This window comes from Desmodus rotundus, chromosome 1 (genome assembly GCF_022682495.2).
Source record: "Desmodus rotundus isolate HL8 chromosome 1, HLdesRot8A.1, whole genome shotgun sequence".
In the NCBI taxonomy this organism is placed as follows: Eukaryota; Metazoa; Chordata; class Mammalia; order Chiroptera; family Phyllostomidae; genus Desmodus; species Desmodus rotundus.
The window spans coordinates 138409535-138426296 of NC_071387.1; the positions used below are offsets into that span (position 1 = coordinate 138409535).

The following is a 16762-nucleotide window of genomic DNA, read 5'->3' on the forward strand; positions in this document are numbered from 1 at the left end:
TTTTAAATTTTGTTCACTGCTAATCCTTATTTTACTTACTGATATCGATCTAATAAATAGAAGAAAATATTATATTGGTAATATTTATGAAAGTAAACATAGGATGAGAATATTTTAGAACCCTTATTTGAAGCAGATACTCTCACTATGATTAAAATACCTTAAGTTTTGGTATTTAGAATTTTTTTTTTTCAATTACATGAGCTCATGTAAGCTTGTCCCTTTTGTAAATAGGAATGTTTGTTAGCCTTTTCAGGATTAGCTTTATTTAAAATATTTTCTCATGTGTCCACAAATTTATTTTAGTCAGTAAAACATGGATTTATCAGAATTACCCGCTCATCCTGCTTTTTCTTTCTTTTGTATTTTCATTAAATACTTTGCCTCTATCATCAAGTCATTTTACTTCTTTTAACTAGTATTTGGCTTATTACCTCTCTCATTGTCCCTTCTGCATGTCACCTGATACTAACTCCTTATATATTTGTTTTCCCCCTTTTTTTAAGTGTCCTTCTTTTGGTAGCTGTTATGAATTTCAGGTACCTGTTTTTCTCTTTCTCAGACGCCACACGCGGTTCTGCTGTTAAAAGGTTTTCTATCTCATTTGCTCGACACCCAACCAATGGTACGTTTTGCTTTTATTTTAAAAGATACTCCCCTGCTTCATCCTTTTTTATTTTTCTTTTATTTCAAAATTTGGGGTGTACAGTATCATTCATTTCTCCATCCTTAATTTCAATTGGCGTACAATTCCAGTTTATAATTCACCCTAACTGCTGAGACTGTCTAATTCCCTTTTTTAGCTATAATTTACATAATAACACTAGTCATCAAACTTTTAAATGAGGACAAATTATCATGAGTTTTAATACTAAATTTGCACCTGAAAATTCCTTTTAATTTCTGAAGTAATCAGTCTACACAAATTAAGAAAAAAACCCTAATATTCTTTATTTTCTTAATTCATAATAATTTTAATGGGGGTTTTTTCATTCTTAGTTTCTTTTCTGATTATATGGTTGGTTTATTGAGTTCTTTAACAGAAATGCAGAGCCACACTCATCAAACAGCCAAATGAGATGTGTCTTTGAAAAGTTCTTGGGACCCGGGGATGCAGATTTCACTGTGTAGCACCGTTTGTCCCTGGCTCTCAGTCTAAAGCAAAACTCATCTTGGTCCGGAGCACTCTGAAAATTCCATCCAGCGTTCGTTTTATCTCCATGTAGCACTGTGGTGTGCTGTTGTCAGGCTACCAATTCCTTTTGGTACCTCAGATTTTTGTTAAAATTTGGAGAAATTCTTATAGGAAGAAGACTAAGCTAAAAATCTGGAAAGCCAATTCAGTTAAATTGAGTCGTTGAGGCCGAACAGGAAAGTGTTTCGTGGCCATTACTTATCAGCTGAATTGTTGCACTCTTACAGCCTTTCACCTAGAGCTCACTTGTTCTTGTGGGGCATGGGGGAGGATTTACTGATCCTTATGAAGTACTTCAGGGTTAAAGAATTTAAAAGAAGACATACAGGTTTTTGCTGTTATCCAGAATAAAGGTATTATTTTTATTTCTGGAATTTTTTTTTCTTTTTGATTGCAAATAAGTCTTTCAAAAACTCAAGTCAGATCTTTTAAAAACCTCCATGAAGCTAAAGCGTTGAGCACCAGTTTGTAGTCATTCTCCCCGTCCAGACTCTGCAACAGCCGTGGCGGCACACCTCAGCCAGCAGGGCAGGAGGCTTCTCCACGGTGGTGTGAGGTCTCACCCTCAGCGGGCGGAAATTTAGCCTTAAAGCTTAATGTGTTTTCCCTCCATTGTAGCTGTTTAAGTGCTACTTTTTGAAGAAAAGGTCCTTATTTGGTACAGCTGCAGCTTCTAAAGAACCCGCATGTGTAAGAACCGAAGTCTCAAGAAAAAGAGAAGTCCCAGAATTCTAAGAAGAGACATTACAGGTTCATGACTGAATATAGTTTTTTGTGCAGAATGCTCGTGTTTATAGCCAGTATTTCAAGTTTTATATGGGAGAAATCTGTGTTAACTGAAACTAAAAAAAAGTGCTTTTGTTAAGTTTAACAGAAACTAGAATACTTTTATATTTCTTTGCTTTAGGCTTTCAAAGAGTGTGGATATTCCACACATTGTGAGACTTTAATGCAGATAAAACATATTCCGCTCAACTCTAGAAATATTTCTTTTGGGTCATTTTTTCTTTTTTATATTGTGTTGTCTTATCTGTCCTACGAATTATCATTTGACTCTTTCACTTTTTATTTTCCCTAACTTTCATGTTATTTTCATCTTAACACATATCATGTACTTACCCCTGCCTTCATCTTTAGTTCAAGGAACGTGGTGAAACAAGTTACCTTCTGACAGTGCTTTGCCTTATTTTCTGGGCCTCTGTGCAGAGCACCTACACCTCTATAGGTGCTGGTTCGTTTCCTCTGTGGAATTTCTAGGCTTCAGTGGTATGTTTTTATAGCTTCTAAACATGACAGCAGGGTTGCTTTTTAAATTGCTGCGCTAACCCTTTCATTGTGCATTAAAGGAAATGCTTACTGAAGATAAATGGGGAAAAAAGCAGTCCAGAAGAACTTGATTATATTGCCATTTCCCTGTTATAAAGCCTTAACAGGCAAGTGAGGGAAATAGTGTGATGGAAGACTTACAAACATTCTAAGGAAAGGATTAAAAACCACATTGTTAATTTTAGTGTATTGCAAAGAAAGGGTTTGCGCTTATTTGCATGAATCTTGTACTTAAAAAAATGTAATACTTGTACAAACTTAATTTCTTTAGTGCTTAATATAGGTGCTTTAGCTACTATTATGGTGTTATAGTTGGGTTTTTTTAGGTATATGGTAATGTTCTGTCATGCTTTGGTTTGCGTCTGAAAGTCAAACATATCAGTCTGTAAATCCTTTGGTTATTTTCATAGGAAGATTAGAATCTCTTTTAGCCAAAGTTTTCCTATTCTAGCTAAGAATTAGTTCTTGGGTCAATACTTCCTCTCAAAATTAGATAAATATCAGTCAGTGTTAAAATGAGCACATACCTATTGAAGCAGACAGTTTCACAGTCTTTTTGAGTTTAATGTTTTACTTTTTAATTAATAATGTTAGACTTTATGTAAAATTTTTAAGTATTAAAAGTATTTTCTTTGGAGAAAATTAATTTGCATTTTTGAAAGAGTAGATGCAGAAAGACTTGTTATTTTGGTTATATATGAAAGCAATTTTAAAAGCCACTTTTATGAAAAGCAAATAGCCTATATCTTACTTGTTTTTTTAAAAAACTGTATATTTAAACGCTTCTGTTTCACTGATGGTATTAATGTATATCTGCATGGTTTGTTTCATTGAAGCTTCGTATTTCTGTGCTATTGTATGCAAACATACATGTATTTTGTATTACTTTTTACTTGACCTAACTACTCAGCTAGCAGTGTCCAATAATAGAATTATTGTCAATACAATAAAGGTAGGTAAAATATATTTTGGAATTTTAACCTCAGCATAAGTAAATGAATATTCTTTTGGGGTCACATTAGAGAGCGTTGTTGGTCCAGGTAAGACTAGAAAAGTATTAATTGTTTTTCAACAACAAGTTACCTTTAAGCAACCTGGCATCCGCTTATTCACCTATCAAATAGACCTTATTTCGAAAGTACAAAACTGAAAAATTGTATTTTTTTCTGTTTTGCCCCTCAGGATTTTTTCTTTAAGTATTATCTTTAGATTTTATGAAAATATAAAGTGAAACCGTGTGCACGCCGTACTGTGTGATTACATCTAAAAGGAAATCTTGGTCACATCTAGCTCCAACCGCGCATTGCATAGCATCTGGTGTCAGGGCTCTAGAGGCCGCGTGCCTTTGCATGGGGTAGACTGACCAGGCCTGAGCTGCCCAGCTCTGAACAGTGGTCTGCTGCCTTTTTACTTACGATTGTTTTCAATACCAACTTCTGCTTGTGTTTTTGTTTTTGTTTTCCAGGCTTTGAATTGTATTCCATGGTGCCATCTATTTGTCCTCTAGAAACTCTTCACAATGCCCTGTCTTTAAAGCAGGTGGATGAATTTCTTGCTTCCATTGCTTCTCCGTCAAGTGAAGTTCCACAGACGACCCCTGAACTTTGTAGGAAAATTATTATTATTATTTAATTTGGGGGGTGTAGATGTTACCTGAATATAACAAGAATTATAATTCTTTTTATCTTTATAAAAAGATGTCTTTTTCTTTATATGTCTTTTATCTTTTTCTCTTTATAAAGCATAAACTCAAGTGGTGGTAGCGAATTGAACTTTAGGACAGAAAGGTTTGGAAAGGCACATTATTTGGAATTCTTTGTTGTAATATGTAATGTACCGCTTTTTTTGACTCCTCTCAAAACTTATTTTTACAAAAAGGAGAAACAAAATCTAAGACCCAGCAATAGAAGTCAACAACATAATATATAGCGCCATGGTCTTTTTTCACACTCCCATTATATGTCATTTTCTAATTATCTTAAAAACTAAAATAGCAGTCTACATCAACCCCCACATGCACACCTGCCCCTCCCCTCTCCACTTGGGTAAGTTCTCATACTGATTCAGAAAGAGCTTTTGACTACAGAGAGAAAACTGGGACATTTTTTCTGATTGTGTTCTTTGGAACATATTCTGAAGAGGTTAGTTTGTGTGTGTGATATATAAGTGTTGATGATTAAGTAAGTGCCTCCCTCCCTTGAAAGATATATAGTTACAAAGGCTAAGTTTCGTACATACCCAGATTTTCCAAAACTTATTTTTTGAGAAAACAGTTTTTTGGTAATACATTTAAACATCGTGTAGTACTATTCTGAGGGAAATGTTAAGGCTACCTTTTTAAGAAGTCAGGTGACTGTTGTCATTTTCAGCTCTATGAGATTCTTCGGCACATTGGAGTTTTCAGTGTGGGAAGCATTAGCTTTGGGAGAGAGTCCTCTGCTTAGAGTTAAGAACCTTGAGAGTTCTAATCATGTCTTAGAAAAGTTACAGACATTCTGTGTCTACCATTCTCCTTTTGTAAGGAGAATGCTGTAAATAAAACTGGAGGTCTTGCAATGAAAGCCACTCTTGCTATTATTCTCCTTCTTTTCCTTGGCCACCACATGTACATTTGAGAGAATTCCATTCACATTCTGTCTAAATGGTGACCCCTGCATTTCTGCAGCAAAGTGGCCTTTCCCTTTTCTTCTATTTCTGGTTGTAGGGGTCAACTTTCAATCATTAATTGAAACAGAGGTATCTTAGTATGAATGTTCTAAAATATTTCACTTTAAGAATGGTTTTGTTATGTAGGCTTTAATTTCAAAATGTGCATATGGAATGTAATAACTTCAGGTGGATATCAGTGCTATTTAGAATTCAGAAGATTTTCAAGGAATAACTTAAAGGTTATAGCAGCAGTAATAATGTGTTTGTTTTGGAAAGAGAGTTTTGCTGGAATATTTACAAAAAAGATAATCTTTGAAGGTTTATTGTGTGGCACTGTTAATTTATGATGACTTTATATCTGTGGTTAGTGAATTCAATGCATCAGAGTATATACTGAGCTATATTAATGAAATAAAGAATATTAAATTCCTTTCCCTGTTCTAACAAGCTTTCCTATATATCACGGATGTAAGTTGTATTCTAGTCCAACTGGCTCTCTTAAAATTTTATGCCATTACTTACTAAAGGAACTACATAAGAAAGTAATTATTGTTAATGTAGTTCATAGAATTGAGTGAAACCTAGAACTAATCTAGTTTATTGGCCTTCAGACGGTGTCCCAAGAGCTTTTAGAAGTTCCAGAGAAAGAGGAAGGTGCTGCACTTGTGTTTCAGGACTGCTTCAACCAGGGCATTTGCTTTGCTCCATTTTATTTAACATTTCATTTGAGAAAAGCTTACTGTTTAAAGGAAAAGCCAGAATGACACTGCTGAGGAAGTCAACTGGTTAGTGATCGGGCAAGACAAAAACCCAGGTCTTCAAAACTGTACGGATTTTTAAATTCTTTCTGAATATTAAAATAGGATGCCAATTATGAAAGAAGTTATCTGAATCCTTTATTTTATAGTGTAACTCCAGAATTAATATTTAGTAATTATAATATACAGGGTGGGGCAAAAGCAGGTTTACAGTTGGTCCTATGGAAAACAATACAATAATTAATAGGTAGTAATACAAGAATAAACTTTCATGCACTCACAACTGTAAACCTATTTTTGCCTAACCCTGTATTTATATTATTTACACTTATTTCCCTAACTTGTCAAAGAAGTAGCATCATAACATAGAACTATATTGATTTTGTGGTGTTACAAGGGGAGAATAATATTATTAACCCCCTCCTTACAAAAGTGTTTCTTCCTCACCTAGGACAAATTAACCTTGTGGTTACTAGTAGATGGCTGATAACGGGGCACTGACAGTGTCGGACTGAGGGAAAGGGTGTAGGAATGAGTACTAACTGCGTAAGTTAGAGGTGGGAGTTAACACGGTAGGGTAACAAATGCAGCAGAAAAATGCTAAGCAATGGTGTAGTGCTTTGTATGATATTTTACGGACTTTCTTGTCACTTTTAGTGACTATTTGGAGCTTCTGCCAGTGGAATTTATATTCATCATATTCATTCAGTGTAGGAATTAACCACCTAAGGCACATTTGCCATAATTGGCCCACATTTTTAGAGACATACTGATTTTTAGAGACACATTGTTTATTGTATCTGGTTCTCTCCAAAAAATGAAAAATAAGTCTTTTTTTTTAGTTTTATTTTTCAATTACAGTTTGCATTCAATATTATTTTGTACTAGCTTTGGGTGTGCAGCACAGTGGTTAGACAATCATGTACTTTACAAAGTGTCCCCCTGCTACTCCCAGTGCCCACCCAGCATCATGCAGACTTATAGGCAGATCTTTTTAAAATTTATCTCCTCACCTCCCTTTCTTTACAAACCTACAAGCTCATGCCAGTAGCTCCCCACCTCTGGCCTGTTCTTCTCCAAAGTATTCCATACTTAGGAATTGTCTCTACTTTTCTTCTTTATACCTCTCGATTTTCCCACCTTGATTAAAGAGAGAAAATAAATCTTTAAAATTCTATTGCATGAAGATTAATCTAGCTGGGTAATATAGGAAACCAATCTGATTTATTTAATTACTTGTAGTTAGTTTATTCTTAAATATGCTAATTTAGACCGTCGTGTTATAGGACAACTATCCCTGAATCTCTACTTGATCTTTTTGAGAGAAAAACAATTTGGGACTCTGTCTTCTGTTACTGGGCAGTAAAACTGTGCTCTCAGCCCTCTGCCATTCTTTAGGGAGCTGTGTTTCTATTAGGGCAGGATAAAATTAAGTCTGTGGCTGTATTCTTTGGGGTTCTTTGGAGAATAGTAAAATGTTTATTGTTTACAATATAAACAACCTGTATTTGGCTAAGAGTAAATGAGACCACTTTTTTATAGGAAGGATGGATTTGCTGAATTTACCTGAAAACCTTGCCTTGTCTGTTTTCCCCTGATATTATGTGTATTCACAGGGCCACTAAATATGTCATAAGAAATTTTCTAAAATGTAAAGATAGAATTGGCAGGAAATTATTGAATTACCACATTTGTTTGTTGTTTTCTTTCAGCTTCTACAGTTTCACGTTCCAGTCCAGTAATGAGAAGAAAAGTGTCTCTTAATACATACACACCTGCAAAGATCCTCCCGACACCGCCCGCCACCTTGAAGAGTACTAAAGCGAGCAGCAAGCCAGGTTAGGCATGTGTGTGAGTGTGTGGGTTCTGTATAGCAATTGGCTTGCTTTAACCTGTGTGATCTGTTTTTAAGTAAGGTCAGTACACTCTAGGAAGGTATTTGATCCTAATGGTTAAAAATCTTACTGCAGCCTATTGATATATTTGTATTTTTTCTGTTAATTGTTTTCTCTGGCCCCTACATCTGTCAATAAAATATATTTCATACTCATTCTTTCCCCGAAACTAATTTATGGACCGTCTTCTTTTGCTTTTCTGTTGAGCTTAGGCATCATTTTAGTCATTTTATATGAAAGTTTTTTTGGAGGGGCAGTAACCCTTGTTGATGTTCACTTTTACCTGTCATTTCCATTCTACTGTTAAACCCATCCAGTTAATTTTTATTTCAGATATTTATTCTTTAGTTTTAGACATTCTTTTTGATTCTTCTTTTTAGTTTTTCTTCAGAAATTTTCTATATTTTTATTCACTATAAGCATATTTCCTTTATTCTTGAGTATAGTCAAACTAGTTGCTTTAAAGTTGCTTATCTGTTAATCTGGCTGACCTCAAGATTAGTCTCTATGAATTTAACCATTGTCAGGAAGAAGGATGTTTTCCTGTTTTTTCATATATTGAGTAATTTTGGATTGTATCCTAGACATTATGAATGATATGTTGTAGAAAACTTGGGCTCTTATTTCTGTTATGTTCCTCCAAAAAGTATCGGACTGTTTTGTTTTGTTTTGTTTAAAGCAAAGAGTTAACCTTGACTGAACTCTGATTGCAAAACTGTGTCCCTTGAAGTGGCTGGCAGCTCCACTGTCACTTCACTTCTTTTGGCCTTAGCTGGAGTTCTCGGAGTTCACTCTGCTCGGGCCATACACACACTTGACGAGGGTTTATACAAAGGACTGGGGACTCTCGGATTTCCCACCTGACTTTCCAGCAGCTATAGTTGTCCCAATACTGGTCTTCGGGTTCTTCATGCTGGTGAGACAGAGTTGAATGTTGGAGTTGTAGCCATTTCCCATGGTGCATAGTGGATCTTGTCCGTAGGCCAAAAGCTTTTTTAAAAAAGGGGAGTATACACCCATCTCTTGATGTTTCCTTCTTTTAAGCATTGATTTTTTTCCAGTATGTCCACCCCTGTTCACTTTCATACTTTATCCAGAGTTAACACTTGTTCTGTGCTGGAGGATTGGTCTGACATGAGCTTGTGCACTTGCACAGGAGTGTAACTCAGCTTAAACTTGCTTTTCAATAACTATTAGGGTTTGATGTTGGTTTGCATGTAGAAGGATGAGTCCAAGCCAAAAAATGTTCTAGTTTTCTAACATTTTAGCTTTTTAGATAAGGATGAGGTAGGAGATGGATGAGGAAATAGATGTTTATCAGGAAAATGGTAAGTTCAGTTTCAAATATGTTAAGTTTATGTTTCCTATCAGATACTTATATAGAGGTTTCTAGTAGCATAGACTGATCTTGATGTAAGGGAAAGGCCTGAGACAGAAGTATAAATTTGAAGTTGTTAGCACAATAGATGATAGTTTAAAATGATGCAATAAATTAGTTTCCCAGGAAGAATGTAGAGTGAAAAGAGAAATTTGTTTTGTGACCACAGACCATTGATGTTAATTTTCTATATTGGTGTTGAATTCTAAAAAGTAAAAGGTTAAAAATGCTCTGTTAAATGTTTACAGTGTTTCATTTACATTAAGTTATAACATAAAAAGTATTATTTTTTTGCTCAGCAGTATTATTTAAACTTGGATTGCTTGTGAAAGTCTAAGCAAAAGTTTTTCTTTTTTCTTTTTTTTTTTTAGCCACCAGTGGACCCTCTAATGCAGTTGTTCCTAATACCTCGTCCCGGAAAAAGAGTATAACTAGCAAAACAGAAATGCATGAACACAAAAAAAACACTGGGAAGAAGAAATGAAATCTTCCAGCAGGAGCCAAAACTCCTATGCTTAAAAACATCCCATGTTTATTAGAAAAAGTCATGTAGTAAGTCTTGGCTGAAAGCTGTCAAAGCAAACAGTTTATGTTTCTTCTTATATCTCTCTCTGTGTATTCATTTAAAACTATGTGACCTCTGGAGAGTTCTTTGTATGTATTCAGGTAAGAAACTTTTGTCACGATCTGGAAATGTTTAAAACAATGTTTATTAGCATTTTATGAGTAGCAAAACCTAAGGTGATAAAGATCTGTTGTTCTTGTTGTGATGTTGACCATGTGCCTGTGGTAAAGAAAAGGTACGTAAACACCCAGCTGGCGGGTACCAATGTAACACTGTTCCATGAAGAATCTGTGAAGTGGTCTCTGCACACATCTCATTATCACAGGATGGCATCTTGGCTTTAAAAACCTGTAGCTTCAGTTGAAATTTGATGGTCCAGATTACATATTTGGGACTTTTAAAAAGTACATTTCCAAAGAGATATCATTGGCCATTTAGATTACAAACATTTCCCCTGTAATTGTTAACAACTACATATATGCTGCAATATTTAATAACTGGAGTTATACGGTATGGGTTATTTTTTCAATCTGTGCTTTGAATTTTTTTTATTGTGTGTTGTTTAAAATATTGCATATATAGCTGGGATATCTACACCTTTATGCACATAAATTTGTATATTAATTTGTAGAAAATATTTTCATTATATATTTGCTTACCATAAGGTCCTTTTGTTCATCAGGAAAATTTTGCTTCATATGTTGGCAAGAAAGACATCCTAAGAGTTTCTTTTTAAGAGATATAATTGACGAGTTTATAAAATATAACACCTATTTTCAGAGTTCTTTTTAGATTTAAGGAAAAGTTCAAAAATAGAAAAATTATCAATGTGAGAAGAATATCTGAATTCCATAGCACCTGTTTTCACTTTTTATGTCTGGTGTATCATTTGATCTCACTAAGAAAGCTTAAAGATTGACCATTCGAATAAATGCTTTTTTCACATGATTAGATTTCAAAGGGAAATTGACATCATTGTATTGTGATTTCATGTATGATGTGAAAAAATACTACCTTTGGTGCTTTTTTACCTCTGCACAGATAGTTAATTATTTACAACTTGAAATGACTTAAACTGTAAACCAAACAGTGCAACCTGGTAAGAAATCCATGCATTGCCAGTCAGGTAACTTATATTGCTGAAGCTTTAGCTTGAAGCTTGTTGTTAAAAAAATTATTGAATTCTCATATGAATACAACTATTAAAATTCTTCAAAAGAGACTCTCCTAACCTTAAATCATCATATATGAACTGACTTTTAGAAAATAGTCATATTACATGTTAGTTTTAGAAGGTACCAGATGTGAAAGTCGCAAATGTATACAATTATGTAAGTTCCTATTCTTCACATGAATGTACAGGTGCTATGTGGACACCTGTCTTATAAACAGTTGAATGTACCTAAGCTTTTTGTATGTGAAAATGTGGTTAATGTGCTCATAGTGGGGGTGAGGAAACTACTTTTATTTTTTAAGTGGAACTGAATTAAAATATTTTATTTCCAGAATTAGAGAATGACTTAAATGACAAATTATTATTTATTTCTAAATATTCTTTCTCTCTCTCTCCTTTTAGCTTTCAAAGTAGAAAGAATGAGGGAAACTATTTAAATATTAATCAGTGCTTATCTTACATATTAAATAAAATTCCTTATTATTGGCTATACATATCACAATATATTAATTTTCTAGAAACTTCAATAGAAATCACTTTTTCCATTGTTATATAAGAGCTATGATTTTACAGTAGTTACCAAACTCAGTTATATTGCTTTGTAGACTGGACATTCTTATTTGTAAAAATCTTAGAATCATTTTCCCAAACAAACAAGAAATCTTCTATAGTAGAGCAAGAAATTATAATTATCACTATTTAGTGGAAGTTTTACTGAAGCATCCGGTTTCTCACTTGATACTATCCCTGGAAGGTGTGTTGTCTGTTTGTTTGTTTGTTTGTTTGTTTTTAAATACTTGAAGAGGTTTCTTTCTGCAGCTAATCAATCCTTCAAGCAGCAAAGAGAAGAAAGAGCCCAGCTTGAAGAACTGTCCAGTTATTCTGGGATGTTAGTCTTCACAGTGCACTATTCAGTCTTTTCACTCTTAAAAACCCTGTACCTGAACTCAGACCTACGTTTGGCCTTGAAGTCTGCCAACAGATTCTTTTGCCCTGTTTCTAATGAGTTCTCGTACTCCGTTCTCACTTACTACCAAGTGTTTTGGAGGTATTATACCAGTCTTGGGTTAAGGAGAAAAGTATGCTGAACACTCTTCCTCAAGCTTCCTTTGAGCAGGAAGTGAAGGCAGAAAGGAGAAAGTAGAGAGACAGAGACCATGTGGCTGTGTGCTTAGTATACACATAGAACATAAGGGCATAAGTGGCGGTTTTAAGTGAAAAGTTAAATGTATGGTTCTCTGAGAAATATCTAATTAAAACTCTTTAGACGATGGAAAAGTCACTCAGAATTCCCTGTAGGTTCTGCTGACTTTGATCTGTATCCACTCTAACCTAGTTCCATGCCAGTTTGAACTAAGATTTTACTTTTTTGTCTTGTGTTCATACTTTGTTGGAAAGTTGTTGGTCTTCCCTTGTGTGCTTATCAAAGTTTGCTTACATACGGTGTTCGTTAATTTTACATCATCTTATCCTTGCCTATATAAGAATCTAGACAGGGTAGACTGCCTGGATTATCCTTAGATTGGGTTGCTTCTGTGATGGCCCAGCAGCTCTCTAGTCCCTCTCCAATTCTCTTACCCTGGACCCGGAGCCATGGCAAACAGCAGCGTTCTTGCCCATGGGAACAGTCCTTACTCTCCTTCTGCAGGAGTCACTGGTGATAAGGAGTCCAAGCAGAAGTAGCTGTCCCTTTGTACAGAACCATGGGTACCAGACTGCTGCATGGAAAGCTGCCTTTGTGTGGGTCAAACTTTTGTGGAAGAGCTAGTCTCTATTTTCAGAAAGTGAAGGACTATAAGAAATCTTTTTTATATATATTATATAATTACATCTCAATTAAATATATTGTGTAGATTTTTATGACCATTTCTTTAAGTTGAGAGAGAGTTAAATTAAACTTTCCACGTACAGATTTCTGTCAATATCTCCTTTCACTGTGGTTTTTACTTTGCCTTTTTTCCCATAGTATGTGACTATGTTTTCTGATGCATATGAATTCACAACTATTAGATTTGCATTGTGGGTTTTACCTTTGTCATTATAACAGTATCTTTTTATTTTGTCTCTTGGATGCATTTGCCCTGTAATTTAAAATGTCAGACATTAAGATTATGGCCTATGTTTTATTTTAGCTTGCATTGCCTGAAAACATCTTTATCCATCCTTTTATTTTTTATAGTATTTGTGTCAGGGTTTTTTTTAGGTACTTAATTTTGTTTAGATATTTTATTTTAATATAGTATATAGTGAGTTTTGCTTTGTAATTCAATTTTAGGATCTCTTATTTCATACATTAACGTAGTTTATATGTAATAATGTCTTTGCTTTTAGGTTATGCTTTCTGTTTTTATTGCTTTTTTAAAAAGTCTTATTGTAAAAATCTATTTCATTGCAAGTAAGAAAAACTCCAGTTGAATCCAGCTTAAAATCATCGGGAAATTTATTATTACACATTTCTGAAGGTCCAAAGGTGAGAGGGGCTCCAGCCGCGGTTCCATCAGTCACAACGGCAAGGACCATGTTCTCTCCTCTCTCCAGAGTTGCTTTCCCTCCTGTGCACAAGCTGCAGTCAGAGCTCTGTGTTTCCTGTTCACGTCCCACACAGCAAAAATTAGGGGAAATCTCTTCCCTCAACCGTGGAATAGTAAGTCTTTCACTTCCAGGGATTGGGCCAACTATTTGGTTATCTGACTACTGCTGGAGGAATAAATTTCTCCAGGAGAATCCCATGAAATTATTGGCCCTGGAGGTGGTGCTGGGGTCAGATTTCCCAAAACCTTCAGCACCGTTGGTATTTGGGACCAGGTAAATCTTCATTGGCCGGGGGGAGGGGGCTGTTCTGCACTTTGTAGGATGTTTAGAACTATCCCTGTGCCAAGTTGCAATGATTGAGGTAGTCAGTTAAGACAGTGAGCCAAAATGAAAACAACAAGTGTTCATTTACTTACTGTGGTAATGTAAGCAAGAGGCCAAAAAGAAAAGTAGTGCTGGCTCCTCGCTGTGCCACTTTCTCCCATGGGATGGCCCTACGTGTGGTCGATCAAATGACATGCGGTGAGGGTGGAGGAAATTGTCTCACTGCAATGAGCACTGAGCAAAAAGGTCCTGCCTTCTCATGAACCCCGGAGACCGGGAGCAGGGAGAGGGGGAAGGGCTAGGAGTGAAAAAAACTAGTCAGAAAACTCCTAGTCATTCTGACTTCTGAGTCAGAATGGAAAATAGTGTCTTGGTCAAGGACTTATTCCCATAAGGAGGGCTCAGTGAAGTCAGCTAAAAAGTGTTTCAGCCAAGGTCCCCTGCTAAGGAGGCCTCTGGAGGTGGTGCCTGGTCCAGGATTGCAGGTATGCACAGGAGCGTGCTGGCTCAGGGAGCCCGACCGCTTAACTACAACTCCCTTGGAAGACTGCGGGTAGAACACCTTTGTCCCAGGAAGCCTGCCAGGCAAAGCATTTGCAGTTGTCTATGGTAAGGCCTGAAAGATCACACAGGATTGTGGCCTGGAGCCAGTCGCCCCCTCCTGGCCTGTACCCTAAACGCCAGTAACATCCCCCTAAACGGTGAAGTCAAAAATGTCTTCAGACATTACCATAGGTCTCCCGGAGGGCAGAATCACTCCCAATTAAGAGCCACTGCCCTAAAGGTCAAGGTTGTGTGAAGAAAGGATGGATATATGACCAAAACTAGGGTTCTGATAGGAAGGAGGGGTGGGAAAAGTGGATAACAGATGAGTAATCAACACTGTATACAGTACACTATACCTTTATAACATTATCTGTGTTTGCTGTAGTTTCCTCTGTTCCACTAACAGTTTTCTTAACTATAATTTTAAATTATATATTTAATATTTTAGATGCTACCAACTTCTTGCTAATTGAGCAATGTCCAATTTGTATGCTTATACTTCCTTCGTTCTTCTATTGCAGTTTTGGTTGATTGTATTATTTCCTCGGTTCTTCTTGTGTTTAACTTCATGCTTATAAGTATGTTTATGCCTTTATTACATGCTTATCAATTAAAATGCTGTATTTTGAATCTCTGGTGAATCAAGATGAAAATCATTCCATTTTATCTTCTCTTCACCTTCTATTTAGTTTATCACCTCTCTGTTCCTTCTGATGAGGCATTTATTTCTCGGGTTGGCTTTATTTTTCTTTTCTGAACTGTTAGTTCCTATTGCATTTCCTTTGGTTGTGTTGGCATGGTGGCTCTGATCACCTGTATCTCTTCATGGACTGTTTGTTTCCTTAAGTTCTTTGAGTTAGGACAGTATGTTTGGACACATATTTCATGTGCTTATTATTAGTAAATTTTTTCTTTTGAATGATTATATCTGCTGTTTCTCCGATTTCCTCCTTTTCTTGGAGTGTTTTTGTATGAGTGCTATGCAGTGTCATTCTCAATTACTATCTTTAAATGAGGCAAGTTTCCTTCTGGCGCTCCTATTTGAAAAATTCCTGTGGTAGGTAGGACAGAATTTGGGGCCAATAGTACTTGTAGGTTATAGGGGAGCTCCATGACAGATTCGTGGGTTTGAGAGAGCTGTTTTAGCCTTTCATTCTCTCACCTTCAGGGTCTCTTCCCCCCGCCCCCTCCATCTCATCTGCAGACTGCTTCTTATAAATGTGACATGTCTGCATTCCCTCCTTTGGCTTTACCTCTCCTGCTGCTCTTTGGTAACAGGCAGTCTCCAGAAAGTCCCAGCTGCTGGCACTCACCCCATTCTCATTGCTTCAGACAAAGAACTGGCTTTGCCCCCTCAGATTATGCCATCTCTTTTGGAGTCTTTTGTTCTAATGCTGAGTTCTAAAAATATAAACATTCTCTTCAGGCATCTCCCTGTCTGACCTTTCCTCTGTTTCTTAGCTCTTTCTCATATATTGTGGTTGAGGTTACAAATGTCTTCTAGTTTGTTGAAGGCAATACACGTTTGTTTTATATTTGTGGTTAATTATTTTATCCTCACCCAAGGGTATGTTTATTGACTTTATAAAGAGAGGGAGGGAGAGAAACATTGACGTGAGAGAAACATCGAATGGTTGCCTCCCATATGTACCCCACCTGGGGATTGAACCCTCAACCTGGGCATGTGCCCTGACCAGCAATCGAACTCTGGACATTTTGATGTAGGACGACACTACAACCAACTGAGCCACCTGGCCAGGGCTATTTGGAGTTAATTTTTTTATTGGGAAATGAGTTTTCCTTTATTTTCAAACTGGACATTATGTCTTTTATTACTATAACAAGGAGGAAGAGAAAAAAAGAAGCCCATGTCTTCTCACAGTTATATTTTTTAAATGAAGTTAATAATGCCAGCCCTGTCTATGGTAAAATGCTTTCAGTATCAAATGAAATGATAATTTGGCAACTATATAGGGAAGAAAAGAATTGAAGTATTATGTGCATTCTTCTGTTGTCATAGTATGTAGTTCAAATGTCAACCAGGCCTCTGTTTTCAATGATATTTCAACATTTTTTGTAGTCAGGGATGTTCTAGACAGCTCTCAATACTCTTTTATGGTTGCTTTCGTTGCCACGGGAACAGCCTGCCTAGAAACAATCTGACAAACAAACAAACAAAAAATCAAGGTTATTCTGTTACCTTTCCCTTTTAAAGAATATTTAAAATAAGACAGTACAGTAATTCTTAAAGCAGGGTATCAACAACAACAACAACAAAAAAAACCCCACAGTATTTAGCAAAATAAAATCAGGCTTGCTGACCTACCCTCCCATCTCATACTGTGTATGGTGTGAATGGCACAGTTGTGTGATAATGGGTGTACAGTTCAGACAGCCATTTTTAAAGCACTTATTAGGAT

The 16762-nt window shown here is 36.0% G+C and overlaps 1 protein-coding gene across 11 annotated transcripts in view; it reads left to right on the forward strand.

Moving 5' to 3' along the window:
• The window catches only part of PPIP5K2 (diphosphoinositol pentakisphosphate kinase 2), a 67295-nt gene extending 52732 nt beyond the window's left edge, over positions 1 to 14563 (forward strand). For 4 of the 11 annotated variants that reach the window (XM_053911185.2, XM_053911181.2, XM_053911197.2 and 1 more), the window contains 4 exons: positions 563 to 625; positions 3987 to 4127; positions 7641 to 7766; positions 9573 to 14563. In XM_053911185.2, the coding sequence (XP_053767160.1) occupies positions 563 to 625; positions 3987 to 4127; positions 7641 to 7766; positions 9573 to 9685 (443 nt within the window). In that variant the 3' untranslated portion in view covers positions 9686 to 14563. The remainder of the gene's footprint in view (positions 1 to 562; positions 626 to 3986; positions 4128 to 7640; positions 7767 to 9572) is intronic. The other 7 variants (XM_053911204.2, XM_053911209.2, XM_053911212.2 and 4 more) reach the window with 3 other exon arrangements.
• The last annotated feature ends 2199 nt before the right edge of the window (positions 14564 to 16762 follow it).